This window comes from Heterocephalus glaber, unplaced genomic scaffold (assembly GCF_053883595.1).
Source record: "Heterocephalus glaber isolate CG9 unplaced genomic scaffold, H.glaber_assembly_v1.0 deba00001737, whole genome shotgun sequence".
NCBI lineage: Eukaryota > Metazoa > Chordata > Mammalia > Rodentia > Bathyergidae > Heterocephalus > Heterocephalus glaber.
Window position 1 is genome coordinate 3,922,494 of NW_028258445.1, and position 12,543 is coordinate 3,935,036.

Sequence of the window (12,543 nt, forward strand, 5' to 3'; positions counted from 1 at the left end):
CAGAGTATTTGCTTCCATTAATTCTGTTTTGAGTCATTGTCATATTAATCTAGCAAGAAAGAGATTGCTAATCATGTTTTACAAAGGAGGAAACTGCTCAGAGAGGTCATGCTCTCATTCATGGCTGCAGAGCTAGTGTTGCTGTATCCTGACAACTTCCAGCCAGGCATGGTGGCCCATGCCAGGCAACACCCTGGGAGGCTGAAGTAGAAGTACTGAAAGGTCAGGTCCACCCTGGACAATGTAGGGACTTAGTGAGACTCTGGCTTAAGAAAAAAAAAAAGTCTGGGGATATAGCTCAAACTCAGGAGTGTCTGGGTCAGAGTTCAAGGTTTTCCATTCTATCACTTATAAACTCAGCTGTGTTGTGTAAAACAGAATTTACTGACTGTCGGTATGGACTGCAGTTTCTGCCCCTCACGCCCAGCAGCAGTCACTCCAGTGCTGTTCTTCAGTGTCACAGACCTGAAGGTGGGGCCGCTGGCCAGGTGCGGGTGGAGCACTGTGGATATTACCGTGGCAGCTTTTATTGGTCTGCACCTTGGGGTAATTATCTCTAGATGCTTCCAGGCAAGCTCTGAGGACAGGAGCTCATCCCTTGTGGGTGAGATAAGCCTCAAGTGAAACTGAACTCTGTTTTACATGAGTTACCAGCCCGAATCCCTGGCAAAACTTATTTTACAGGGTAAATAAAATGTGAGTGTATGAGACATACTGAAGAGAGCCAGGGCCAGTTGTGGTTGCTCCAAAGGCCACAGACTGCTCTGTTTTCATGTTCCGCATGTCGTCCTCACTTGGTCCCCACACTGTCAGTATCAAGGGCAAGGGCCATGTTCCTTTTCTCTTTTTTGCCATTTACTTGTGTTTTCCTCCTCGAAGTCTTTAACTTGGACCATTTTGCCCTGTCACAGTTTAGACTTCCTTATTCAACCTCAAAAAGGCAGTGTGCTTGTCTCCTGTGACTCCTGTCCTTTCTGTCCTTTCTGAATTGCCACACGATGGTCTTCTGATAGTTAGAAGTAAAATTACAACACAAACGTAGCAGCCTCGTTTTCTAAGCAGGCCCTCAGTGCTCGCTTCCCACGCCCTTGTCTGCCCTTCACTTCTTTTGCCTAATTTAGATTTGTAAGCTCAACGCATAGGCACTTTGTCTTTGTTTATGTACATACAGTGCCCAGCACTAGTCTTGATTTAACAAATATTAAATAATCATGACTTCAGAATGATTATTAGTATTGGCATTTAAAAACCACAGCTGGCCAAGAACACTGGCTCTTTCGCTCTCGTTCTAATGACCTTGTCTGATTTGGACACTCGGGTGGCAGACAGCTGTGCTCCAGCACTCTTGCATTTACCCTTGAATACCACCTGGAGACCAGAGCTGCCAGTAATTGCAGCTGATCTTTTTTGGAGCACTTGCAAATGCTTGCCCTGCATACCAGTTTGCTGTGGATGTAATTTCAGTTGTGTATAATCACCTTCACCTACCTGGAGAAACCCAGATATGATCTTATACAATGCTCCATTATGACAGAATATTCTCACTGGGTTAACGTTGCCTGTTTGAAATGGGACCCCTCCCCGACCACCTTGAATTGCTAACTCGAACATTAAGTTATCCAGATGGGCTGCAGAGGTCCATGCATTATAGGCCTAGAATCCCGGCACCCGGGGAGGCTGAGACAGAAGAAGGGCAAGTTCCAGCCCCGCCTGGGGCAACTTAGTGACTTAGCAAGACCTGTCCTGAAAAACACCAAACCAAACCAAACCAACAATAAAAAGTAAGAGGTTGGGGCTGTAGCTCACTGCAAAGGCTGTAGTTTCAATCCCCAGTATAAAAAAAAAAAGTCAAAACAAAACTATTCATGGACTACTCTTACTGATCATGCAGTATATTAGGTTTTAACAGAAATTTTACTTCTTTCAAGCTTAAAAAGACTCTGGTTTTTATATCTTACTTAGGGTCCTTTGCAGGTTCCCTAAAGATTGGCAGGCTGATTCTGGACCACAGTTCCAAGGGCAATTATAAAAATACACACAAACACTTAGGCAACAATAGAAGGAATTGAAGGTGAACCAAAAGTTTAACAATGCATTTCCTTTCAGAAATGTCAGTCCCAGCTTTCTTACAAGAAGGAAAATAAAGCAGGTTGTTTCTTCCCATTGCCCTAATATTTCAAGCTAATGGAGTAAAGTTGCTGTCACCATGAGGTATACAGTAGTGTAACTGAAGGAAACAGTTTTGTTAGCTTGTATATTAGTTGACTTATGTATTTAATTTTTTTTTTGGTACTGGGGATCGAACTCGGGTCCTTGCGCTTGCGCAGCAGGCAGCGAAACCACTGAAGTAAATCCCAGGCCCTTACGTATTTAAATTTATGTCCAGGGAACAATCAAGGCAATAACTTTGATAAATCAGGGAGAAGAGGGTTTTTCTAAAATCAGCTCATTAGTGTAGTTCTTATCCACATGGCCGCTCCTCAACTCTGAATTGATTCTGATGCCTGTAAAATCAAACCTAAGATTCTAAGTTGTGCTTTTGATACACTTTATCTAGCCGGCCAGAGCCCTAGCCTGTGGCCATGCTGTATCTTCCCCTGGATGTCTGTAACTGTGCCCCCACCAGGGACTCTCTGGAATGATGTTTGCAGGTAAATACAACCTCTCCCAGTCAAGCAGCCGCCCTGATATCCAGCAGCAGCCTCCCACCCTCCTGAGATTCTTACTCATTTGACTACAAGAGTCAAAGAAACTGCAAGCCACTGTTTAAAAATGCTTCCAAGGGAGGGAACAGTGTTTGAGGAATGAGTTTCAACCCCTCAGTGGGAACCCTGGCCTTGAGGGGTTGCACAGCTGAAGGAAGTGGGACCGAGAGCAGCTCTGGTCTTTTGGGCAGAGTGGGCAGCTCCCTGGGTCCTTTCTCTGACCCTGTCGTCCTCCTAGGAGAGGCACCTTGGAGGGACCTAGCATGTCTTACTCACCACTAGTGTTTCAAGCAGTGAGACCAGTACCTTGCTCGCGGCACCACACAAAATAATTACTGACTGGTTGAACAATAAGCATTATTTTTAAAAAAATAAAATGACTATTTTTGCTGTTATCTTGTGTTATGGCTAGACTCATCAGATTTTTAAAAAAATAAAAATGACTGAACACATAACCTACATTATATATTTAGGGATGTATTTGACTTTACAGTTAGGAGGATCTTGGCTTTTAAAGTTACAAGTAGAACGGTATTAAGGCCAGAACTTGAAATGTATTTCTGGACCTAAAATGCAGGGGTCTCCCCCCTAATGATTTTCTAGATAACTGGATGAACGAAGAACAAAACCTCTCATTTTATACTTGCCCTTCTGAGGCAGCGTAATAGATGGCTTACTTTGATTATGGTTTGTGACACAGTTTGGTGTAGAGTAGCTGGCAGATTGTCAGATCTGTGTCTAATTCTGCCTTCCGTGTTGTACCTAGTGTACTACTGGTGTTCCAATGTTCATAAAACAGCAATGTATGTCATGTATCAGATCCCAAGATTCCAAGCAGTCATAGCATTGTTGACATACGTGATGATACGTGGTGGGAAAATCAGGTTTAATTGAAGTTAAATGATAGCTTAGAAATTGGCAGTGAGCTAATCATTTTGCTGGTGGATAAGACATACTGTTACGCCTTACCTGGGTCCAGTGCAATCTAGCATCACAGTATGGCACTCAGAGGAAAGAAGAGTCGATTTGCAGCTAGAATTCCCAACCCTCTCGCTGAGCTGTGGCTAAGAGGAGTTGCAGCTAAGCCAAAGATCTGCCTAAGGCCCTTGCCGTGAAGGGCCCTGCTCTCACTCCCCTGCCTGAGGACGAGGGTCTTGGCCTCAGCTCTGCCACTTCCAGTCACTCTTCCAAGGCTGCAGTTTGGCCTGAGGAGTCACAAAGGGGCAATCGCAATGGCTGCAAGGGGTATGATGTAGCTTAGGGGTGCAGGCTGGTGGTCCTCCTATGTGCGGTCCTTTCTGTGGGACGTGACGGAGCCGCGGCAGGAAGAAAAGGGGTACAAGACGCAGATCAGAAGCGGGTGCTCCCTGCAGCAGTACCCCCCACCTCCCACAGATAAATTGGAGTCCTTGGGATTTACGACAGGGTGTGTGAGTCTTCATTTGTTAGCTGGTTCCAGACCTTCCAAAGTTAAAGGCAGGTCTGGAACTAGGGCAAGTCACCTGGCCCATTTTACTGTCAGTTTCCTCAACTGTAAGTAGGATGGTAATAACTGTTCCAGTGACCTCCAAGGGTGGGGGTGGGGCCAAAGATCTTGGAAATAACCACCACCTGGTAAGGACGCACCGTGGTCCAAGCAGTGTGCAAGAGACTTTGCACGCATTATATTTGATCCTCACAAATCTTCACGTATACAAATCCATTTTCTTTTTGTAGAAGAGAAAATGGGCTCACAGAGGTTAATCTCTTCCAGCCTCCTCTCCCCAGCCAGGGACATCAGTGAGACAACATATGTAACAACCTCACACAAACACAGGGCAACGCAAAAGTTATCAATGTCTTTATCTCTTCAGTACATATTTGTCAACTGCCTGTTATGTATCAGAGGCATAGCAATCAATAAAAGGAGCACAAATCATTGCCTTCAGAAGCTTTACAGTGGAGGGAGAGAGAAAACCAAAATATATAGGGCGTTAGGTGGCAGTAAATGAAGGCAGGAGGAGAATGAGTGTGTGTGGAGTTAGGGGGAAGATGAATCTTGAAACAAGATGCAAAGGAGGTGAGAAACGCATTCTCCTTTTGGGACATTGTTGGGTATTGTTCTTTCTTTCGGTTGGTGGGTGTGGGTGTTTGGGGACAGGTGGGAGGACAATCCACAGTAGACAGAACGGCAGATGGGAAAGACACGAGACCGGAATTTGCTCACTGTTCACAAGCAGCATGGGACCTACGCGCTTGGGAAAGGAGTAGGGAACAGAGCGGCAAGAGATGCGGCTGAGAGATTAAGGCAAAGGGGCCGGCTCCCTCCTAAGGCCCTTCACCCCTGGTCAGGAATCCGGCTCCCAGGCTGATCGTGTGGGGAGTGGGGCGGGTCTCTCTGGCTGCTGTTGTTGAGGCCCCGCTGTTGGAGGCGAGGGAAGAAAAAGAGGTGCAGGTGCACCCCGGTGCTGGTTTGGAGCAGGGTCAGGTCAACAGGGCAGTGTGCAGAGTCCGAGGGGAGGTGTGGGCTCTGAAGGCGGAGCGCGCAGGCTTCACGGAGCCCTGCTGGGTGTCAGGGAAAGAAATCAAGGAGGACTCTCCGGTGTTTTGGCTGGCCGATGGCTTGGCTGGTTTGGTGAAGGCCGTGGATGAACAGGCTTGGGGCAGGAGAAAGGGAACATGGTTTACTTGTTCATTCGGAGAAGTCTGTAGACACCGGGTGAGACCTCAGGTCTATTTTTCCACTTCACTGGCTTTGAATCCCCTACTCCTACGAGCGGCAGCGGCGCTATGTTCCTTTGACTGCAAGGTGGCGGTCTTTGTCAGAGGATGTGATGTTGGTGCTCAACTAAGAGGTGAAGGAATGTTAGGGTTGGGCCTTGTGTTGCCAGCCTGTAATTCCAGCACACTAGAAAGCTGAGGCAGGAAGACCACAAATTTGAGTCCAGCCCAGGCAGCTTAGTGACCTGGTGAGACTGTCCCCAAAAGGGGGTGGGCAGGCAGCTCATTTTGAAAACCCTAGGTCCAATCCCCAGTACTGGAAAAAAGGGGGGTTCAGCAAAAGTACTATTAAAAAGGATCTGTACACAAATTCATAGCTTAGGCTGTTTGCTCTAAGCAACCAGCCAGCAGTTACTGTCACCCGGTGCCTGGGGACCCCAATGTTAGGGACAATCTCTTCCAAGCGTTTCAATGAACCAGACGTTGGAGGAGCACGGTTGAAACATTTTGTAAAAGCTCAGTGTGGTGGGTCCTGAGTAGCCATCCCCAGCCTTCACGCGGACACCGAATCAGACCCGGGCACGCGTGGGGCGAAGACAGGAGAGCCGGGGCGGCGCCGCGGGGTTCCGCCCGCCCCGTCGGCCCAGCGAGCCCGGGGACGAGACGCGCAGTCCCGCAGGGCGGCCGGGCCAGGGCGCGCTCGCGCTCGCGCTCGCGGGGCGGGGCCCGCCTGCCCCGCCCGCCCCGCCCCGTGAGGCGGCGGCCGCCCATTGGCCCGGCGGCTCGTCACTCAGCGCTCACCATGGTTGCAGCACAAAGCAAGGAGCCCCGGAGGCCGCTTCCTCCCTGAGGAGCGGCTCGGCGGCGGTCGCGGCGCAGGCAGAGGCAGAGGAAGAGGCGGAGGCAGAGCGGGGGTCGCCGCTCCCGCACTCCGGGTCCCGCTCGTTCGCTCGCTCACGGCCTCGCACGCCCGCGCCGCAGCCCGCCGGCCCGAGAGCAAGTTCGGAGCGGGGCGCAGGCCGGGCCGCCGGCGCCCATGGGGGCAGGCGCGGCGGCGGCGCGGCCCGGGGGGATGCAGCAGCAGTCGGGGGGCGCGGCCGGGCCCAGCAGCCGGGGAGCAGGCGCGGCGGCGGCGACCGGGGCGGCCGAGGCCCGCGCGCTCCGCAGCACCCGGCCCTGAGCGCCCGCGGCCGAGCAGCCGAGCGAGCCGAGCCGAGCAGAGAAGCCGAGGCCCAGCCGCCGCCCGAGCAGCGCGGCCGGCCGAGGAGCGGCCGGGCCATGGCGTCCTACGTGGACAACAGCTTCCGCCAGGCGGTGATGAAGAACCCGGCCGAGCGCGCCCCGCAGGTGAGCCGTTCCCGGCCGACCCCGCTCCGCAGCCCGCACCCTCCCGCTGCCCCGCGGCCTCGGTGCCAGCCGCGCTCGGGCCGCGGGTCTGGGCTGCGGGTCTGGGCTGCGGCCTCTGCCCCCGCGCCCCCGCGTGCGCTCTCCTGCCTGGATCGGGGGGTGTTGGGAGCTGGGGGAGGAAACTTGTGTGGCTGCGAGCCGAACCTCTGCGACCTCCCGGGCGCCGTCTGTGTGCTGCCTTCTCTGGGGAAGGACGCTGCTGCCGCTGAAGGGCAGAGAGTCGGGCAGCGGGGCCGGTGCTTCCAGTTGAGCTGCAGACCTGACTGCAGAGCGGGCGAGTTCAAAGACATCCCGGGAAGGGCATCCTGCGGATTCTTGTGGCGTTGCACAACCTTGTCAAAATTAGATAAGTTTGTTAGCCTTCGTCCATTTGTTTACCCCGAGTTTCTCATTTCCCGACTGGAAGCCGAGGGATTGCTGACGGGGTGGGTTTGGACGAGAGCGGGACAGTTTTGAAAATGTGGTGGTTTGATCGTCTTTGCTTTTAGTTGCTGACTGGATAATGAGGCGGATTCCTGAGCTTGGGCTGGCTGCTGGCCAGGCCTCCTAAGGCAGGCAAGTCCTGACCCTTGTGAGCACCAGGCACGTTTAGGGGTTAGTGCCTGCAAGAATCGCTTCTTTCTCTTGCTCAGGTATTGAGTGCTGCGTTCGAATCCGAATTCTCGTTCTCTGACGTGATTATTGAATGTGGGGAGAAAGGAACGAAATGGAATCGTCCTCTGGCTGCCTTTGGCCGGGTCCCAAGAATGGCACCTGGTGCTGTTTTTGACTGCATTTTGCCGGCTGGAGCAGTGGCGTCTGCAGTCCGGACGGTCGGGACGTATTTACCAAGCGTAGGGAAGACGGGCTGAGAGGTTACAGGACACTTATTTCGGCGGCTCCAGACCTTTGCTGTTCTAAAAGGCTTTTTCTTTTTCATCCCCCCAAGGCTCGTCCCGCTTTGACCTTGTCCCTGCCGGCTGTGCGCGTCCTCCCGGCGCCTCTCCCTGTAGGCCCCTCTCGGGAGGGCCCCGCAGCAGTCTGCTGCTCCCCGGAGTGCGCGTTCCAGGCCGCAGCCGCAGCCGGAGGAGAAGCAAGTTTCTCCCACTGTGCGAGGGCCCAGGGAACTCACGCGGGAGAGCGTCAGACCCTGCTTCTGGGCGGCTCAGAAAAGGACGCGGAGGCCAGAGGCCCAGCGAAGTAGACAGGGCCAGGGAGTGGCGCTTTGGCGTGTTAGGTGGAGGACTGACACTCCCTGAAACGGGCTGTCAGATCGGCGTGAGCCACCCCGCAGGGCTGCCCGAGACCGAGAGAGACCGAGACGAAGCTCCGCTGTGACAGCCCGCGCGCGGACTGCGCTCAGTGAAGGAGCGGGTTGCCGGAGTGGGGAGAGAGCAGGGGCGTCCGTGGGAGTGGGCCGGCGCTGCCCCTGCAGAGGTCGGTGGACAGCCAGAGACAGACCGGGAGCTGCGACGAGAAGTTCAGCCCCGATTATCTGAAGCTCCTTTGGCGTTTACTAGTGCAGATCTCCAAGTTTACTGCTTGAAGACAAAGTTTTGAAATGTAAACGTTTTCTATCTTGTCAGAACTAACTCATCTTCTAAAAGTTTGAAAATTAAGGAAAAAAAGTGCTGCACTGCACGTTTTTCTGTAAGGACTGTCTTCTCAGGAATGCTCGAGAGTCGGGACTTTGTGAAGTAGTTACAGCAGCCTGGTGTCACGGACGGACGGGGACGCGAATTAGGAAGGTTTTGCTGTGAAGCCTTGGTCTGTTTCTGAGGACAGATTCCATAAAGAAATTTGTGATTCTCGTTACAAAACAAAAAGGAAGGTGCCTAAAACCAATACAGTACAGACTTTTTTGGTTCAATTCAATTTCTAAATTTCTTTTCTTGTCTTTTTTTAAACAGGCCAGCCTAGTTCCTCTTCCAAACTCTGTATTTAGGTCAGTCAATCGCCTGGAAGCGCTCTTGAGTCACTGGTGGAACCGAAGAAGTTCGCTAGGGCATACTGGGTGGGAAGGGTCTCGGGGACTGGATCCTTAAGAGCTTTTTGTTCCCCCCGGAAAGTGGGCCTCCTGATACCCAGATTCGAGAAGCTGTGCAGTTTCACTTGATGTTAGAGGAGGAGAAAGTCATGGTTAATCCAGTGTCCGAAAAACCCTGCCTGTAAACCTGACCAGGTTCTTGGCAATGGGGCGGTTTTCAAAATAGCACACATCTGTCTTGGAAATAGGAGCAAGAAGCAATCTCCTGATACAGTATTCTTAAATGCACTTCTGGTGAATAACAGGACTCTTAAGTAATTGCTTTGCTCAACTATTTGGGTTTGTGTCTTTAATCACTTATGTGAGAATTGTGGTCACTAAGGCACTTTAATAAAGTAAAAGATATAAATAAATTACATACAGCTTTATCCCCTGAGGCTTTATTACAATAAAGTGATTTTTCTAAACTGTTTTATTACCTTGTTGAGTTCAGGCTTTTGGAAATTGCTTGTCAGGTGTTTTAAATGCATAATGTTTTTAGTTTTTCAGGTGGAACATTTATTGCAAAATTGTTTAAAGACCTAATTAATGAATTTTTAGCTAGCTGTAAAAGTTAACTTTTAAAAATGGTATGTGTAAAATCTCATCCCATCTCCTAGTTAATATTCTTACTTTGTCTTTCACTACTGAAAGTTTCTTGGACTGTTAACCTTTTGGTTTAGATGCAGCTCATGAATTTATCAACTGAGCGTTTCTGTCAGAGTAGAGGACTTAATTCTTTGCAAAGTCACTCAGTACAGTTCATCTTGAGTTCTAATGAGGGGGGTGGAAAATAAAAACCTTTTGTCCAGGAAGCTTTAAGTTACGAGAATTTTCACAAAAGAGCATCTCTGATGAATATTTAACTTTCAAATTTAGGTGAAGAATTGGGGGTATTACAGTCAAATTTTCCACTTGAGTTTTCTTTTTACCACTGTTTATGAGTAGTCTCATTTTTGACAGCTTATATTTCGATTTTATTTTAGTGTGAATTTTGGCCCTAGTAATATTTGCTTCTTATGTGGGCTTTTTTTTTTTTTTTCTTTTTTTCTTTTTGGTGAAACACACCAACATTTTCTGAAGGCAGTTTGAGAAGCATGTTTCCCTGAGAAATGATTGTTTGACCACAAGCAGTTAATTAAATTCCATAGTAATGATATGTGAATTTATTTGTTAAAATATACATTTATAACTGAAATATTTCAGTCTGTATTAGCATGTGACTAAACAAGTGGGGACTTAAATTTATGGCAAAAATTAACATTCTTTTGCAATATTGGCGGATGCTTCCAAGCCTTCAGATAACTTCTTCAATGTATAGTAATTACCAGTACCATAATTAGCTTTACATATCGTGGCTGAGAATCAGAATGTGTCCAGATGCAGGATTCTGTGCAGACCCTGGTTCAACACAGGCGTCTCAGGCCCTAGGGTCTCACAGAACAGGTAAACAGGACTACCTTGTTGGCAACTCTTGGTCCTCACAGCCCTAATAAAGGGACATAAACCAGAAACATCCAGGTGCAGTCTCCTCTTATGGTCATTTTATTAATGACCTTGGTGTTTAATAAGAAAGAGAGGGTGCACTGAGTACAAAGCCAGTTCTTAGGTATTGCTTGCTTTATAAGAAAACTAATTCTGCTGCTCTTATTTACCTGTGGTGCTGGGTATGGAGCCGGGCCCTTTGTGCTGAGCTGCATATACTCCAGCCTTGTCTGTTTTTTGAGACAGGGTCTTGCTAAGTGCTAAGTGCTAATGCCTTGGCTGGGCTCGAACTGGGGATCCTCCTGCCTCTGACTTTCAGGGTGTTACTGTGAAACTGTAAAAATGTTTATTTTAGGGGATTTAGATGATCTCAGTAAGGTTTTCCCTTTGGTGAGGTTTGAAATTCAGGTCACATAAAGTAATAATGGGATATGCCTCAGGTATAAATTGATTATCTGAAATGAGGATGTCTGTCTGTCTGTCTGTCTATCTACCTATCTATCTATCTATGTATTAGGGTAGGGTCTTGCTATGTACTCCAGGCTGGCCTTGAACTCCTGGTGATCCTCCTGCCTCAGCCTCCCAAGTGCTGGGGTTACAGGCATGCATCACCATCCCCAGCAGAATAACCTTTTAGAAACAGAGAGACTGCTTCTGCTTTAACATGAAAACTTAAAAAAAGTTGTTACTTATTTTGTAAATTTTATCTCCAGGTAACTTTGGAAACTGGTGATAGTCTATGGTTCTGTGCTATCTGTATTTCAGAGGGTACTTTTTCCTCTTCACGTTTTAAGTAACAGTTTCCTCATCATTTCCTGAGGTGGTTTTATGGGTTTAGTGAAAGTACATTAGCAGTTTAGTTTAGTGCCTAATGATAATTTTTACTTTAGCACATTTTAATGAAATACCTATTATTTACCCGCCTTTGGGAATTTGAAAATGAAATACGTGTCCCTCGTGGAGCTCAGTGTCCTGTGAGGAGGCTGGGACGCGTTATCGGCAGAGCAGCTGTGCCATGTGGATGTCTCAGATGAGTGTGTCGAGTCTTATGGGAGTGGGAGTCATGAAGGGTACCCCAGACCCCCACGGCGTGTGAGGGGCGTGCAGGCTGAGAGAACCTGTAGAGGCCCTGTTAGTGTGCTCGGAGGCAAAGGGTGAGTAGGGGTGAGGGCTCCGCAGGAGTGTGGAACTCGGTGGTGTGGAGGGGAGTGGGGATGACCAGGCAGTCTTTTAAAGACTGACACCATGCTCCAGGCTTTGGCATGCTTGGAAGCCTGAATTGCACAGTGGAGACAGAGGAGGAATCTTGCAGGCACAGGATCTGCTCGATGGGCTAGCGAAATGCGTGTATGCTGGTAATAGCTATTTATTGTATGAAGCTATGCTTGCATTATGCCAGGACAGCGATGGATGTTTCCTCGTTCATAGGAAAAAAGTACAAGTTGTTGAATATAATTTCTTGATTTTTAAGGTTTTTCTTTTACCTACACTATTTTTTCCTTAAATGATTGATGTCTTCTATTACATGTGCATTTGGAAATCTAATATGAAATACAGGTCTTCCTGACTTATGATGAGTTACATTTTGAGTACACTTAACCTAAAGAACCTCTGTAGCTTAGCAACGCACTGTGTTGTATTGTTATCTTGCGTTTGCCTTGGTGATGGTGGCGACTGGGAACGATGGGTCTTTTCCAGGTCTGGAGAGAATACTGTCTCGTGCTGCATATTGTAGCCCAGGAAAATCTGAATATGGTTCCTAGATCTCTTTTGCACCATCGTAAAGTTAAAAAAAGCATAAATCATACCTTTGTGAGGAGGGTTCACTTGCATCTGCTTTGCCTTGAAATTATGCTAAATCTAGTAGCATTTCTTAGTCTGTAATGGTAACATGATTTTCAAGCATGCCAATGTTTGGAAGCGTTGAAGAACTTCTGAGTTAAAGCAGGCAGTGATGAATTTATTCATAAAAACTTCACATTTACTTGAGATGACAGTGTAGTGACTGCATCTTTCAGATTGGCTCTTTGCTCCCTGTGTTAGTCGCCTTTCTGTCACTGTAACAAATACCTGAAGTAATAAACTTAGAGAGGAAGGGTTATTTTGGCTCACAGTTTTGAAGTTTCCGGTGCATGATCAGGTGGACCCACTGCTCTTTGGCCTGCCGGTGGTGGCACTGCGAGCTGCAGTGCTTGCCTCAGGGCCAGGAAGCCAGAGACTGGGAAGGGCAAAGTCTCACTG

General features: G+C 48.7%; 1 protein-coding gene across 2 annotated transcripts in view; it reads left to right on the forward strand.

Moving 5' to 3' along the window:
- Positions 1–6,205: 6,205 nt before the first annotated feature.
- Rapgef2 (Rap guanine nucleotide exchange factor 2) overlaps positions 6,206–12,543 on the forward strand; it is a 216,976-nt gene continuing 210,638 nt past the window's right edge. The window contains exon 1 of one of the 2 annotated variants that reach the window (XM_004868568.3): positions 6,206–6,752. In XM_004868568.3, coding sequence (XP_004868625.2) covers positions 6,684–6,752 — 69 coding nt within the window. In that variant the 5' untranslated portion in view covers positions 6,206–6,683. The remainder of the gene's footprint in view (positions 6,753–12,543) is intronic. The other variant, XM_087200331.1, reaches the window with a different exon arrangement.